Raw genomic sequence first — 16965 nt, 5'->3', positions numbered from 1 at the left:
TTCTCCCTCTTTCTCCAGATCCCCAACAAGACTCCCCCCACTGGCACAGCTATAGACTGAGATCTCAGCAGAGTGGCCAAGCCAAGGCCTCCAGCACCCTCTCTGTCCAATCAGTACTTCGTGTCCCTGCCCAAGTAGCTGACACACACACACACACACACACACACACACACACACACACACACACACACACACACACACACACACACCTGGGAAAGGCTGGCACAGGTTTACTCGCTATGCCCCCTTTTGCCCAGACTATAAGGTAGTTATTACTGCCACCAGCCAACTCTATCAGCTACTTTAAGGCCCTTAAAGGGTGTCCAATCTTACTGTGTAATATTACTATCAATACAAACGGTAGTTTGACCAAGAGCAAGACTATTAGGAGTGGCCCACAGGGTCACCAAATAAATATGCAAGTAATCTCACAACTTAAATATATCTCACAAATAGCCACAATGAAAGGTTTAAATATACTTAATAATAAATAATAAAACAAGAAAATACTCAGTAAATAATCACAGTTACATCAGAATTCAAAAATCACAGGAAATATTTAAAATGACATTGCAGGTCAGTCTCAAATAAAGAAAACATATGCTATATTTCATTATATTCTTGACTGTATCTAAGAGAAATTACTGTACCCTAGTTAACTTTACGTACAGGAGCAACAAGCAGGCAGATGTTTTGAGTGGATGTTCTTGTCAGGTCAAAGACAAAATACAAAATGCTAAGTGTCTCTCTCAGAGAGCTCAAATTAATATTTCAAATATTACTGCTAGCGTAGCTTGCAGCATGGCATCACTTCTTGTCATCTGACTGTCCCAGGTGAAAATCCCCACTGCAACTGGTAGCAGTTAGCATATACCTGGGAAAATACACAGGCCTCTGATCTTTTGGCAAATGGTGGAAGTCGTAAAATAATTTACACTCCTTCACATTTAAAGACAATACAATAAACTTCTAATTCTAGACATTATGTCTCCTGTTGCACTGAAACAAAGTCAATGTCTCTTTTGTTTATGGCCCAGCCATAAAGTAACTTAATTTCAACTATTCGTCTGATGTTTTTGCAAGTTAATCTCCTATGTTTCAGCCTCCCCTATTAAAATATATATATCTAAACAGTTACAACAGTGCATATACATTTCTGCTCAGTACTTTACAAAATATCTCTTCAGCACACATCCATACAGTATGACATACTTGTGTTACAGATGTACTAGAACTATATATGAATCATATTGACATTCACAAATAACACAACCATTTACAAAATTCCGGACAGCTGTGCTGGCAGTATCTCCCTTTTGTTACACTTAATATATATAAAACATGTTAATATTCAAAAATGACAATTATTTACAAAATTCCAGATAGCTGGGCTGGCAGTATCTCATTTTGTTACAGCCTTCAACACCGAAGGAATGCTAGAAGGTTTAGGGGACCCCCACACACACACACATACATTTACAAAAGTTCATAACACCTCTTCATATTTGGCACTTGCTTGCCTTCCCACTGAGAGTGCTACATTTTTAAAACGGTCTCTCAAAACGAAAGTCTCTCTAAAGGAGAATCAAGAGACTATGTAAACTTCTTCAGATTCAAATCCATCTGAGAAATGTATATGAAAGGAATATGTCAATCTACATATTTTGGAATCATCTTCCATAGAGGAAAGGAAGTAGAAGAGAGGCTTTAGGGATATAACAGTCAAACAATCCTTGTGAAAATTCATACCACTCCAGAGTACCCCTGGGGACAGGAGAAGCAGAAGAGGCATAATTAACCTTCTTCTTTTTTCAGAAGCAGCAGCATGGACAAAACAAAGGACAGCAATCCCTGACATACCTCAATAAGGGTACATGGAACTTTTTTTATACAGTGAAAATTTTAGTTATACCCCAGAAATAAGATGTGGTTCTCCTTTACTAACTGAAGTAACTATCTGATCAGCCAAACAAAACATATCCAGAAACTGTGCCTAATCAGCTTACAAAGATGATGCAATAGCAGGAGCAACAGAAAACATGGATGGTCTGAGGACTCATCAAGAGCAAGATTTAGCAAAGCTATCCTACTTCACATGAACTCCTTGAGTCTTTGATTTTCTAAACAAATATTAAGGGAATCTCAGTAGCTCCTTGGGGTTTTTGGAACAAATTCATGATAAATGGAGTACCCTTTATAGTCATGACTGCATCCTAAGCAAAATAAGTATTTAGTGTACCATCTCCATATGAAATCTGCCTCCCATGGTCACATTTACCTCTCTTAGTTGATATGAAAAAAGCAAGGTTTCTGTCAAAAAGTTAAGGAAATAAGAAGGTTCTCCAATGGGAATACTATCTACCTACCTGATGTGCAAACTAGCGCAGGCTGCAAGGCTGACAAACAAAAGTGAAGCTTTACTGTTTGAGCAACACGTAAAAGTTTTCAGGATCATCACACCCATAGCTCCTTAGTGTACTGCATCACAGTCTCATGCTTCAGGTATAAGATGGACATGCATTATGACAGGAAGGCACTTAAGCTTTAGGATGCTGGCTAGACATATGGTATCCCTACCTTTCACAATCAAAACTACAACAGTGATCAAGGAAGGACATAATTCCCCATTATCCCTAGCTCCAGCAGGAGGCAGGCTGGGCTCACTCAACACTCAAGCACATACATGGATAGACAGCAAGAGTCTCATGCTGGGCCCTGATCCTTGGGACTACCCATGCTAGACGTGGAACCTGGTCACGCGAAGCATGGCACTAGCATCCAACCAGAACTATTAAAGGTGTGCTTCTATGAGAACAAGTTCCACCAGTGTCAAACGACTGGGACTATCCAAAAGGAGAAGGCAATGCTGAATTCTCCCCTCGATCCTAGCTGGCAAGTATCACTTGACTTAAAGATGGGGGCGGGGTCCTCACATGAGTAGATGGTCTCAAAAAGAACTCACCCTCTTTGAATATTTGAGAGACTTCCCCACATGAGCTGGCCTGGCACAAGCAAAGGTCATGCTCTACACACTCAAATATGACAGGCTCCATGCTAACACACTAGAACACACTGCCACAGATGGTGAGAGACCATCCCTTCAGTAAACAAGCAACTTGTGATTCAAGAAGAATGCGAATTTGCCTTGTGTGAAAATTTAGGAGGCTCTGACTGATACTCCACCTCTGGATCCCTCACTTTCTGTAGTTTGTCTAGCACAGACTCAGAAAAGCACAACTCTCTTTGCAAGTACCTCTGCTGAACAGCATCTGTAGGCTCCATCTTTTGTGCAGTGACAGAGGCCTCTAGTTTAACTTGCAACTTATGCCACCTGCTGGTGATACAGCTGAAGCACAGCACTTGTGGTGATGCTTCACATGCTCTATTTCACAGAGTAGAGGCAGGGGTATTTCAACTCCTGGCTACCAATGATCTGATGAATGTAGAAATGATTTTGTATGTTTTAGCATTTAACACCAAATGTGGACATTTTTCAATAAAGTACATAATAAAATTTCACTGAAGGCTCAAGGACAACAAGGGAACTAAACGTACAAAAAGATTTGACTAAGTGTACAAAAAACTAATTTTCTGCTTTTCATCCACAAAAGGACTTCATCAGATTAACTGCTGGTTTGTGCTGGCTGTGCTCCCATTTTCCAATAAAGAACACAGTGAGCGATATTTAAGATTTGTGAGCTGCAGAAAAATGGGGAGATACGATTGATCTCCCACAATGGATAAGGCTGGATGTCCGAAGTGTTCACTAACTGGACATGTGAAACTAGAGAAAGCAAGACACACAAGAAATTCTCAATTGTGTCAAGATGTGGATACCAGCAAAGGAAATGTCCAAAGTTATCAGTTGCAAAATGCTTCTAGGCCAAGCTCTCCAGTGTTCTTAACTAGAAGAGCCAAGAGTGAAGAATGGTGGACATTGAAAGCTGGTTGGAAGGGGTGAAATAAAGTACAGTTTTGTACCTACCATAAATGTAGATGTCCAATAGGTATGCATCTGCAGTCATAACATATGGGTTGTCCTGCCTCAGGCAGCCCTTCGGTCGGCCGGATTCCAAAGTCTGGGTCTGGCCTCGGCTGATGTCGCACTTTCCCCGACGTCATAGCTACTGGGGTATAAAGGCATCAGCCGACGCCACTTTCCCTCAGTGTTTCTTGCCCCAGATGCCAGGTGCCCTCTAGGAAGGCTAAATTTGGATAAATATTGAATGTTCCAAACAGTAGCAAAAATATATATATATATACGTATATACAAACAAACAAACAAATACACCATAACAGATTCCCCCAGCTAGCTGAAAGAGGGGTAAGCACCCTAGGAATACCACAGAGGGGAAGGAGGGTGGGTAATCCTGACTACAGATGCATACCTATCGGACATCTACATTTATGGTAGGTACAAAACTGTACTATGTCCTTCAAGGATGCATCTGCAGTCATAACATATGGGTAGAATACCATAGCCAAACTGGGGGAGGAGGTACTAAGATAAGGATGGTGTAGTTAAGATCCCCTGTAAAACTGCAGTTGCAAAGCCTGCTCGGGATCTGGAGTATAAAGGTAGATTATAATGCTTGGCAAATGTATGCACGGAGCTCCAAGTAGCAGCTTCTAAAATGTCCTTGGTAGCCACTCCTCGTAGGAAAGCTGTAGTGGTGGCTTTGGCCCTTGTGGAATGAGGCCTGATATGGTCAGGAGCTGTCTTTCCATGAAAAGAGTAGCAAAAGCGAATGCAATTTCCTATCCATTTTGAAATTGTCTGCTTGGAAATTGCTTTTCCTTGCACCCCAGTTGCATAGGCTACAAAAAGTTGGTCAGTTTTTCTGTTAGTTTTAGTTCTGTCCAGATAGTAGCGTAGTTGTCTGTGTATATCCAAAGTGTGCAAGAGTTTCTCTCCTTTGTTCTGTGGGTTAGGGAAGAACGTAGGCAAATGAATGGCTTGGTTCAAGGATACCCTGGATACCACCTTTGGCCTGAAAGTTGGATTGGTTCTCAGAGACGCTCTATCCTGGTGAAAAATAATGAAAGGCTGCACTGCCATTAATGCCTGTAGCTCGGATACTCTTCATGCTGAAGTGATTGCCAGAAGGAAAGCAGTTTTCCAAGATAAAAACTGTAAGTCTGCTGATGCTGCTGGTTCAAAAGGAGGTAGTGTCAATTTTTCCAGCACAAAATTGAGATCCCATGCAGGTAGAGGGGGTTTCCTTGGAGGTTTAACATTTTTGATCCCTCTCAGGAATTGTCTGAGTAGAGGGTGAGAGAAGAGAGGCGGATCCATGTTGTATTCTGCTGAAATTGCTGAAGCATGAATCTTAATGGAAGAATAAGACAGGCCATTGTGGAGCAATTCTGCTAAGTATTCTAGGATGTGTGCTAGGTTTGCCACTGTAACATCTGTGCCCTTTGATGTGCTCCAAATGAGGAATCTCCTCCATTTAGCTGAGTATGCTTTCCTGGTGGAGGGTTTGCGAGACTCCAGGATAATGTCCTTGACCCTCTGAGATAAGAAAGTTTGGTTTGGTCTTAAGCAATTTTCCAGGCAGTTAGTTGCAGAGTTTTCAAGCTTGGATGCAGGGTCTTGAAATTGTTCTGCATTAGAAGAAGAGGCCATAGGGGTAGAGGCCATGAGTTTGCCTGAGACATGTTTTTCAGTAGCGGATATCAGTGTTGTCTTGGCCAGTCCGGAGCTATTAGTATCACCTTTGGCTGTTCCTCCCTGATCTTCAGAAGAACCTTGTACATCAATGGGAGAGGTGGGAATGCATACACTATTAGGGCATTCCAGCTGAAAGAGACAGAGTCCACCCTCCAGGCTTGTGGGTGGTATACTCTTGAGCAGAATTTCTTCAGTTGGTGGTTGAGTGGGGAGGCGAACAGGTCTATCTCTGGCATTCCCCATTTCTTTGTTATGGTTTTGAAGATGTCTGGATGCAGCATCCATTCGTGAGCATCCGTGGTAGTCCTGCTTAAGCTGTCTGCTAGTGAATTCTCTTTTCCTGGTACAAATATGGCCTGCAGCTGGATATTGAGATTCAGGCCTATGTTCCACAGATCCATTGCCATCCGGCATAGAGGGTAGGAATGCGTGCCTCCCTGTTTGTTTATGTACCACATGACCGTGGTGTTGTCCGTCCTTATCAGCAGATGTCCTTGATGGAGGAATGGTTTGAATGCCTCGATTGCATGCTTCACTGCCAGCATCTCCTTTTGGTTTATGTGCAAGTTTAGCTGTCCTTGAGACCATAGGCCTTGGATACATTTGTCCTCCATGTGTGCTCCCCATCCTAGGTCTGAGGCGTCCGTGGTGATGGTCTGCCTTGGTTTTGGTTTCGTGAAAGGCAACCCTCTGTTGGACTGGCAGGCCTGAGCCCACCACAGGAATTCCTTTTGAAGGCATGGAATGATTGGTATCATGGTTTCTAGACTGTGTCTGTGTTGAGACCATACATTCCTTAGGTACCATTGTCATTTTCTCATATGCAGCCTGGCATGTGGGATCAAGATTATGCAGGATGCCATGAAACCCAGGGCCTGCAGGACTTTCCTTGCAGTAAGCTGAGTTTGTCTTGTCAAAGTCATGAAATAATCTGGAAGTTGTTTTGTTTTTCTTCTGTGAGAAAAGCCATCTGAGTTATTGTGTCCAGATCTGCACCCAAAAAGGTTATCCTTTGGAATGGCACTAGTCTTGACTTTTGGATGTTGACTGTGTATCCCAAGGCCTGTAGCAGGTGTATGACATAGGCCAAATCCTTTATCAATTTTGTCTTGTTGTCCGCTTGTATTAGGCAGTCGTCCAGGTATGGGTAGATTTGAATTCCCTGAAGTCTGCAATGTGCAATTACTGATGCCAGGCATTTCGTGAATACTCTGGGCGCAGTAGATAAGCCAAAGGGCAATGCTGAGAATTGATAATGCTCTGATCCTGCAAGAAATCTGAGGTGTCTTCTGCAATCTGGTCGGATAGGGACGTGCAGGTATGCCTCCTTGAGATCTAGAGTCACCAGCCAAGACTCCTTGCCCAACATGGGAAGAAGTTGCTGCAGGGTCAGCATTTTGAATTTTGGTACAATGAGAAATGTGTTCAGTGCGGACAAGTCGAGAATAGGCCTCCATTAGTTTTCTTTTCTTGGTACAAGGAATAGTCTGGAGTAAAATCCTTGGCCTTGTTCCATAGATGGTACTCTTTCTATCGCTTTCATCTGAAGTAAATTTTTGATTTGTCTTAAAGCCTCTGGCTTCTGATTTGGTGGTAGGTTTGGCATTCCGCTCTTTTTTGGTAAAGTGCGGAAGTGAAACCTGTATCCTTTGTCTATTGTTTGCAATGTCCATGTGTCCTTTGTAATGCAATGCCAGTTTTTTGAGAATAAAGCCAGCTTTCGCCCAAGGGAGCTTCCAGTTGTTCCCTGGTAGGCGGAATCAGAGTCAAGTCATTGTGTCTGTCCTGTGCTAGTGGTTGTAGTTGCAGCTGTGGCAGTACTCCTCTGGTTGGCAGGCTGCCACTGACGGCCCCTATAGGCACCTTTGGATTGACCTCTGCCTCGAGGGCGTCTATTTCTGCATCTCTGTGCTCTGGAGGTGTCTGGAAAGGACCAATTCTTGGAAGGCCAGTTTCTGCTGAACCTCGGAGGTTGGACCTGTAGAAATTCCTTTACTGTTTGTACAGATTTAGCTTTTCCTTCCACCTTCTTTAGAATCTGCTGTGCAGGGGAGCCAAATAAACTTTGTTTCTCCATTGGAGCACCTAGGAGCTTAGCCTTGACATGGTCTGGCAGGGATTGCTCTTTTAGCCAGGCATGCCTACGAATTACTACCCCAGTCATAGCTGATCTAAATGAAGCCTCCAGTGCATCATAGCCACATTTTAAGAAATGATTACTGACCTGCTGAGAGTTGTGTACCAAATCCTGAAGGGATTTACGGTCTAAAGGTTCAGTAGAAGAAAGCTTCTTATTCAGCTGATCTAACAAATATTCTTGGTACTGTATCATATGGAATTGACAGTTAAAAGCCCTGGTAGAAAGAGTAGCAGATGTATAAACCTTTTTACCCCATCTCTCTAATGCTCTAGACTCTCTGTCAGAGGGTAGGGGATTTTTGGCAGTGGCAGCTGCAACACCTTTTGGGCCCTGTGAAATAGTTTCTGGATCTGCAGCATGGGCTTTATACAGGTGGAAGTGAGAATCCGGGACCCTGTAATATCTGTCAGGTTTGGCAGGGGCCGGGGGAAGAGAATCAGGTGCAGAACTGACATCATTATTCACATCATCAATTACAGTTAGCACTGGTGGTATGGCTAAGGGCCTATGCTGGGGCAAATGTAAAAAAGTCCTTAGCCTTTTTCTCGAATCAGAGAAATCCTGACCCTGCCATTGAAAGTGTTCTCTCAGAGTGCAAGGTCTCCCCAAAGGAAAATTCTTCAGGAGGGGAGGCAGAAAGGATAGAATCTTCAGCATCTGAATCCTCGAAAGGAGAATAGGCCCCTTCTTGATGGTCTGACAAATCAGATCCATCCGTGGAGTAATCAGAGGAGACAGGTTCAGAGGGTTCAGTCCTAGGCCTTTAGTCTGGTGGTTGGGAGGCCCTGTCTGGGTGAGGTTGGGAGCCCCTAATCAAGGATATCAGGTCCTCAGCAAGACTGAGAATCTGAGAACTTGAGGAAGGCCTCTGAGAAGTAGATTTGGCAGGTAAAGCTTTTGAAAGTTTGGCAACTTTAGCCCTGGAGAAGGTCTTAATAGACATAGAAGCTGGGGGCCTAGCTGCCCCACGTGCAGGTGTAATATGTCCAATGGAATGGTGTCGGACAAATCTTGAGCGCTAGCTTCGGTAGGGATTTCTGAAGCCGACTCGGCAGGGGCCTCAGTGGCCTCGGTTGTCGGAGGTAAGGTTTCTGTCGTAGGAAGAACCGAGGGCTCGGTTTCAGCCGAAACCGAGACACTCATGCAGGCCTAGCCGTGGTTTCAGCGAAACTGCGGACGCGAGTGTCGGTCCTTTTCCATGCGTTTTTTGGCCAAATGCGAAGTCGGAGTCTCCGACGGCATTTTATATGCAAAAGCGGAACCGTAAAATTCTTCTGCAAACTCCGACCGACGTCTAAGAGTCCGTCGGTTGAAGGAGGCACAGGCTAAACAAGCTGACACGTCGTGGTCTGGGCCTAAGCAGGGAAGGCAGTAAGAATGGAAATCCTTATGAGGTATTTGTTTCCCACAAGTTAAACAATTATTTACTTTGTCTGACATCGGCTGAGGCAAGAAAGAGTCCCCAACGGGGTACTTGGCTTTTTTCTAAGTATTCGGTAGCTGAAATCTCTGGATCTGACCGACCGGCACTTGCGAACAGCTTCTGCTTCGGGCACCGCGCGGCAAGAAAGACTGAGGAAAATGGCGTCGGCTGATGCCTTTATACCCCAGTAGCTATGACGTAGGGGAAAGTGCGACATCAGCCGAGGCCAGACCCAGACTTTGGAATCCGGCCGACCGAAGGGCTGCCTGAGGCAGGACAACCCATATGTTATGACTGCAGATACATCCTTGAAGGACATCTTGCCTGTACCAAAGGAAGGACAGCTCCTACCTGGCTGCAGACTAGCAGGTGCAGGGTTATCAGCAATGAGCGTCACCATTCAAGCTGTGGCTGCTGTCATCAGTCTACTACTACTTTCTGCCTTCATGTTTAAGACTAAACACTCTCTCTCTCTCTAGCACAATCTTTTTCTACATTCTCCTTAAAGTGTACCCTTCTAAGTACAGCCTATGGGACTGGCAGTAGTAAAATGCTGGTGATCCATGAAAGCATGGAGCACTACCAGACTGTTCCACTTTGTGGTTAACCCTCAGGTAGAAAAAGCACTTTAAAACAAAAATATCTTAGTGGGAGACTTCCTTGCTACATGCACATTTATTACAAATGAATCAGGTGATAACAGTTCGTCCATTTGACATATCCCAATATTTAAAAAAAAATAATAAAATAGTTTTACTTTCCACAACACAAGATGACGTTTCTACAGCAAGAACTCCTGATCATCTAATGTCATAAAGACTAAACAACAGTACCTGATCTGTATTATGTAGCAGGAATGAAAGAGAAAGGCAAGGGGATAAAACCTGCTATACCTACAGATACCCCCAGTAGCTACACAGGAGTACAGATGATACTATCTCCACAAAAGGACATCTAATGACTTGGGAAAATCCAGCTAACACAGGCAATGTTCTGGCTACAAAAGCAGTCATGCTTACTATAACTAAAGCAGCTAAGGCATTTCTTGAATAAGACTGAAAATTCTCTCTCCCTACAAGGAGAGGTCAAAAGAGCAGTCTAAAACTGATACTGCACCACCACCTGAGGAGGTGAGACACACGTCTAAATCGAACATTAACAAACACTAACCAACAATCTCTCTGAAAATTGCAAAGGAAAATATCACAATGCAAGGACACATTACTTCAAAATGTTGCCCTATAATGACAGGATAGTCTGAACCAGCTGCAGCAGTGCTTCATACTGGGACATGACAGCAAGCACTGTATATTACATAGCATGACTCTGAAATAAATCCGCAATCAGCTCAGGAGTGCTGAGTACAGAAATAGTGGATGCTACCGAAAACACAATGTATCCCAAAATTAGTGCTAACACAGATGTCAGCTTCTATTGTTTGCACCACTTTTGTTTTGTGACAAAGTGTTGAGCTGAGTGCTGTAATATGGTCAGCAACCTAAGGACTGTCATACAGGACAGCAAAATTAGTTAATAGGCAAAAAAGTTAATACCACTTACAAACATTTAATCCTAATATAGCTGTGCTACTACAAAACTGTAACTACACACACAAACACATGTATTATATATACGTACACACTTTTTTTGTGATCAGTATGTGCTTTACCTGTCGCCATGGTGCAGACGGATGGAGCACTGACCAACTATGGAGAATGGGGTTTGAGTGGTGGTCCCAACACTGGATCAGCCAGACAGGAAGGAGGAAGTAAGGGGATGTGGCCCACACCTCGTCTGGGAGATGGGAAGGGTTTCCATTCACTCAGAAGCACAAAGCAGTGTGACCTCCCTGGTCCAGGAGACTGAGACAAGAAAGACCACTGCTTCAACTTCAGAGGAAGGAGCACAGCTGTTTGTAGGGAACCCCTCTTAAGAATCAAGGAGACGTCCTCCGCTGTCAGCTCACTGTATATCCCCTCCCTGGTGCCTTACTTGAGTACGCACACGCTTGGGGACTGGTAGAAAAGAAAAAAAAAAACAAAAAACTTTCAAACCCCTAAAGATCAAGGTATGACATGATCTTCGGCAGGTAGTTTGGGGGGGGGGGGGCAACACTGGGTAAACAGTGCTTTACATACAAAATGTGTTTTATTGCATTATGATATCCTTATCTGACCAATATCTAAATTAATTCATTTCATCACTGCTTTCTGAAGCCAACTAACACTTTTATGCAGTTTCAAACTTACCTTGGAAGGAATGCAGCCAACATTCAAGCATGTTCCACCTAAAGTATCATTCTTTTCCACACAGACAGTCTAGGAAAACAAACAAGTTTAATCATGAAACCATCTTACAAGAGACAAATTAATGCATAGCACTTTCATTCACTGTCTAAATTAATTTGCACAAGAAAAGGATGATTAGTGCAAGAGCTTTTAGCAAAGGATGATACCAGTAATCCAGTGTCACTATAATCCCACAATAATTTAACCATACCTGTCAACACCAGCCTCTGCCAATGTTTGTGAAAGTATCTTTTTTGCTGTCGTCAAATGTTGGCAACCATGCTCAGATTTCTCCAATTTAAAAATATAGCTAACCTATCTAAGGGGGCTGAAACAATGTTCCCTCTTGTTAATGGTAAGGAAAATGTGCAGACAAATACACCAGGCTACAAGAAACTGAATGAACTCATTAAATAACTAGACTGGGTGGCTGAAAGGGATGAGACCTGATATGTAGTGAGTGTTTTCAGCGAACTATTTTAAGTCTTTGTACCTTCTAAGGACTGCAGTTGCCAACATTACCTAAATGGAGAAGGGCCCCAGCAGTGACAGTAAAACACTGCATCAGTTCAAAAACGAAAGCAAGTGGAGGCTTTAGGGCTGGGAGGGATGCAGGACAATGGAGGTGTAGACAGCAGTGGGCGGACACAAATATAAGGCGAAGGTGGACAAGAAAGGTATAGCTTTACATAACGTACAAATGATCTTTCAGCATATTTGCTTTACCCCATATTCTGTGAACTCCTTCCAATCTTTGCTTTGCCTGTCCATGTCTGCCCCCCCCCCCTTTTTTTTTGTTAACTGAAAAAGGAGGGAGGGAAACACCTGTCTAAGGTAAAACAAAGATGGGAGCTATACAATAAATTGACTTCTGGCTGTTGCTAACCTGTACCATCCACTCTGAAGTTGTTGCCTTCTTGGTGAATTGCTGGTTAAATAGCTAAGGGGAAGCAGTCTTCTGTTTTCACCACTTAGCTGAAGGAAAAAAGCCAACACTGAAGTGAAGCAGAATTCTTCTGTCTGGACTAAATAAACTACCTTGTTTAATCGCAAACCCACGTTTATAAGTCATGCTCTGTCATCATATGCATGTGTGTGTGTGTGTGTTTTTGATGCATATTACTAAACATGGTTTCATTTTCTTCAGCTGACTCAGTCTAAAGAAAGTACAGATGTGTACACTTACCATAAAAGTTGATGTTCGAGTGTATTCACTGTTGCAGTTATCACCTGTAGGTTATCCCTGCTGTGGTAGCCCTCAGTCAGCCTGAATACCAGAGTCAATGTTTTTGTGTGCCGGCTGCAGTCTCCTGTAGTCGGACATGAGTGCTATAAAGCAAGAGAGTCGACATCATTACATCAGTTTTTCTTGCCCTAACCAGTCAGAAACACAAAAGTGGTCCTGGTGGCTAAAAGCCACCTAGGGAAGCTTATGTCCCCCCAGGGGAAGATGTTAAATGGGGGATGGAGGGAGGGAAACCAAGACTGCAACAGTGAATACAGTCTAACATCTACATTTCTGTTAAGTGTACACAACTGTACTATGTTCATGTTTCATGCTGCCGTCATCACCTGTGAGGGGATTCCCAAAGCCGCGGAAAGGCGTGGAAGGATATATTGAGTCCTAGTTATGGGTTAGTAGGCCGTGCAGAACTGCAGAGGTAAACCCTGCCCTAGACTTAGAAAAGAGGGGTAGGTGATAATGTTTTGTAAAGGTATGGACAGAGGTCCAGGTGGCCACTTCCAAGATGTCCCTGGTGGGTACTCCTCTGAGAAAGGCAGTGGAAGTGGAGGTTGCCCTAGTGGAGTGGGTACAGATAGACTTAGAGATGGTTTTCCCATGTAGTCTGTAGCAAAACTAGATACAGTGTGAAATCCATTTGGAAATGGTTTGTTTGGGGATGGGTTTCCCCTCTGCCTCTGAGGCAAACCTTACAAGTAGTTGGTCTGTTTTTCTGAATGGCTTAGTACGGTCCAGACAGTATCGGAGTTGCCTGTGTACGTCTAGCAAGTGTAGGATTCTTTCCCCCATGCTTTGAGGGTTGTGAAAGAAGGTGTGAAGGTGTATGGCCTGGTTAAGGGTCACATCAGATACCACCTTAGGCATAAAGGAGGGGTTAGTCCTCAGGGAGAGACTGTCAGCATGGAAAATGATGAAGAGCTCAAAAGCCATGAGAACAAGTTCCGAGACCCTTCTGGCTCATGTGATAGCTAGTAGGAAGGCAGTCTTCCATGACAGGTATTTCAATTCTGTAGAAGCGGCAAGTTTGAAAGGAGGTAAGGTTAGTTTTTCTAACACAATTCAGGTCTCAGGGTGGCGTGGGAGGCCTGACATTAGAAGCCCCTTTGAGGGATTGCTTAATCAAAGGATGAGAGAAGAGGGGTGGGCTTGTATCATAATGGGCTGAAATGGCCGAGGCATGAATTTTAATAGAGGAGAAAAAGAGGCCACTATTGAGCAACTCTGCAAGGTAATCCAGGATGAGAGGGTTGGGAGGTACTGCCTCCCCCTTTGATTGTTTCCAGGAGCAGAATCTTTTCCATTTTCCTGCATATGAATTCCTTGTGCTGGACCTTCTGGCCTCTGTGATTATGTCCATGAGCTGTTTGCTTAACAGGGACTATTTGCTAGTCTTTAGTGTACAAGCCATGCTGAAAGATTGAGAGTCTGCAGGTCTGGGTGCAGTAATTTCCCCCTTTCCTGGGTCAAGAGGTATGACATCAGGGGAAGTAGCTTTGGGGGCTGTAAGGTCAGGCTGCGTAACAGGGGGCACCAATGCTGTCTGGGCCAGTCTGGAGCAATGAGGATGGCCCTTGGTCTCTCCTCTCTTATTTTGATTAGAACCTTGGGAATAAGGGGCAGAGGAGGGAACGAATACACAAAGAGGGAGTTTCAGGAGAAGGTTAAGGCATCCACCTTCCACGCTAGGAGGTGGAACTTCCTGGTGCAAAACTTCTGCAGCTGATGGTTGACATACGAGGCAAAGAGATACACTTCTGAGTGATTTAGATTTCTCTGTGGTGCTGCCATTCATGGGGTTCCAGTAAGTTTCTGCTTAGGTGGTCTGTCAGGGTGTTGTTGACCCCTGGTAGGTATTAGGCAATTAAGAGTAGCCCCATGGAGGTGGCTGTAAGCCAGAGACTCATGGCTAACATGCACAGGGGGTAAGATTGGGTGCCCCCCTGCTTGCTGATGTACCACATCACTGTGCTGTTGCCTGTTTTTATAAGGAGGACCCCTGGCCTGAGATTAGGTTGGAAGGAAGTCAGAGCCTTTTGTACTGCCATCACTTCTTTCTGATTGATGTGCAAGTGAAGTTGATGGGCATTCCAAAGGCCTTGGGTACACCTGCCTGCTAAGTGAGCACCCCAAGCAATGTATGAGGCGTCGGTGGTAACTGTCTGGCCAGAAGGGCAGAGGATGAAGGGAAGACCCTTGTTCATGGCACAGGACTCTGCCTACCAGAGAAATGTGGCCCTTCTACATGGGATCAGAGGGAGTGTGGTCTCTAGGGACAGAATGCTGACACCCAAGGTTCTTTAAGTACCACTGAAGTTTTCTCATGTGAAGCCTGGCAAGGGGGATAGGAAGGATGCAAGATACCATGTATCCCTGGGCTTGCAGGAACTTCCTTGCAGTGAAGTGGCTTCTGGAAGCCAACTGGGTGAAGTAGAGAGGCAGGAAGCTCTGCTTTTCTGGGGAAAGAAAGGCCATTTGGGATGCTGTGTCTAGCACAGCTCCCAGGAAAATAATTTTCCTGGTTGGGTTTTGTTTCGATTTTTTCTCTTTTATGGTGAACCCTACGGAAGTAAAGAGAGATTTGACAAAGAGAAGGTCCAGAAGCAACTTTTCTTTGCCCTCTGCCTGAATGAGGCAATCGTTCAGCTAAGGGTAAATCTGTATATTTCTCTATTTGCAGAAAGCTATAGCCGGGGACAAGCATTTGGTGAATAGTCTGGGAGCAGTAGAGAAGTCAAAGGGCACTGCAGAGAACTGAAAGTGTTTACGAGCCTGCTCTAAAGTGCAGGAATTTTCTGCACGATTCCCTAATGGGGATGTGGAGGTAGGCATCTTTTAGGTCTAGTGTCACAAGCCAGGCATTTTTTGTTAGCATAGGCAGGAGCTGCTGCAAAGTAAGCATTTTGAATTTGGGGACAACAAAAGAGGCGTCCAGTTTGGATAGATCCAGGATGGGGTGCCAAGTGCCCTCTTTTCTGGGAACAAGGAAAGTACAGTTTTGTACCTACCATAAATGTAGATGTCCGACAGGTATGCATCTGCAGTCATAACATATGGGTTGTCCTGCCTCAGGCAGCCCTTCGGTCGGCCGGATTCCAAAGTCTGGGTCTGGCCTCGGCTGATGTCGCACTTCACCCGACGTCATAGCTCCTGGGGTATAAAGGCATCAGCCGATGCCATTTTCCTCGGTGTTTCTTGCCCCAGATGCCAGGTGCCCTCTAGGAAGGCTAAATTTGTATAAAAGTAGAAAATTCCAAACAGTAGAAATCAAAAAGTATATATACATATATACATACAAACAAATACACCATAATAGATTCCCCAGCTAGCTAAGAGGGTAAGTACCCTAGGAATACCACAGAGGGAAGGAGGGTGGGTAATCCTGACTGCAGATGCATACCTATCGGACATCTACATTTATGGTAGGTACAAAACTGTACTATGTCCTTCAAGGATGCATCTGCAGTCATAACATATGGGTAGAATACCATAGCCAAACTGGGGGAGGAGGCACTAAGATAATGATGGTGTAGTTAAGATCCCTTGTAAAACTGCAGTTGCAAAACCTGCTTGGGATCTGGAGTATAAAGGAAGATTGTAATGCTTGGCAAATGTATGCACGGTGCTCCAAGTAGCAGCTTCTAAAATGTCTTTGGTAGCCACTCCTCGTAGGAAAGCTGTAGTGGTGGCTGTAGCTCTTGTGGAGTGAGGCCTGATATTTTCAGGAGTTGTCTTTCCATGAAATGAGTAGCAGAATCGAATGCAATTTCCTATCCATTTTGAGATTGTCCGTTTTGAAATTGCTTTTCCTTGCACTCCTGTTGCATATGCTACCAGAAGCTGGTCAGTTTTTCTGCTGGCCTTAGTTCTGTCCAGATAGTAGCACCGTTGTCTGTGTACATCCAAGGTGTGTAGTAGTTTTTCCCCCCTGTTCTGTGGGTTAGGGAAGAATGTAGGTAAATGAATAGCTTGGTTCAAGGATACCCTGGATACCACCTTTGGCATAAAAGTTGGATTGGTTCTCAGAGACACTCTATCCTGATGAAAGATAAGGAAAGGCTGCACTGCCATTAATGCTTGTAACTCGGATACCCTTCTTGCTGAAGTGATTGCTAGCAGGAAGGCAGTTTTCCAAGATAAGAACTGTAAGTCTGCTGTTGCTGCTGGTTCAAAAGGGGGAAGTGTTAATTTTTCTAGCAC

General features: G+C 44.1%; 1 protein-coding gene across 1 annotated transcript in view; it reads right to left on the bottom strand.

Moving 5' to 3' along the window:
* The window catches only part of DLD (dihydrolipoamide dehydrogenase), a 1015110-nt gene that overhangs the window by 760561 nt on the left and 237584 nt on the right, over window positions 1-16965 (bottom strand). The window contains exon 4 of the mRNA XM_044088560.1: window positions 11487-11555. Coding sequence (XP_043944495.1) covers window positions 11487-11555 — 69 coding nt within the window. The remainder of the gene's footprint in view (window positions 1-11486; window positions 11556-16965) is intronic.

This window comes from Protopterus annectens, chromosome 11.part0 (assembly GCF_019279795.1).
Source record: "Protopterus annectens isolate FY-2018-M chromosome 11.part0, PAN1.0, whole genome shotgun sequence".
Classification (NCBI taxonomy): Eukaryota; Metazoa; Chordata; order Ceratodontiformes; family Protopteridae; genus Protopterus; species Protopterus annectens.
Note: the sequence above shows the minus strand (reverse complement) of the source record. Positions and strands in the feature narration are given on the sequence as shown.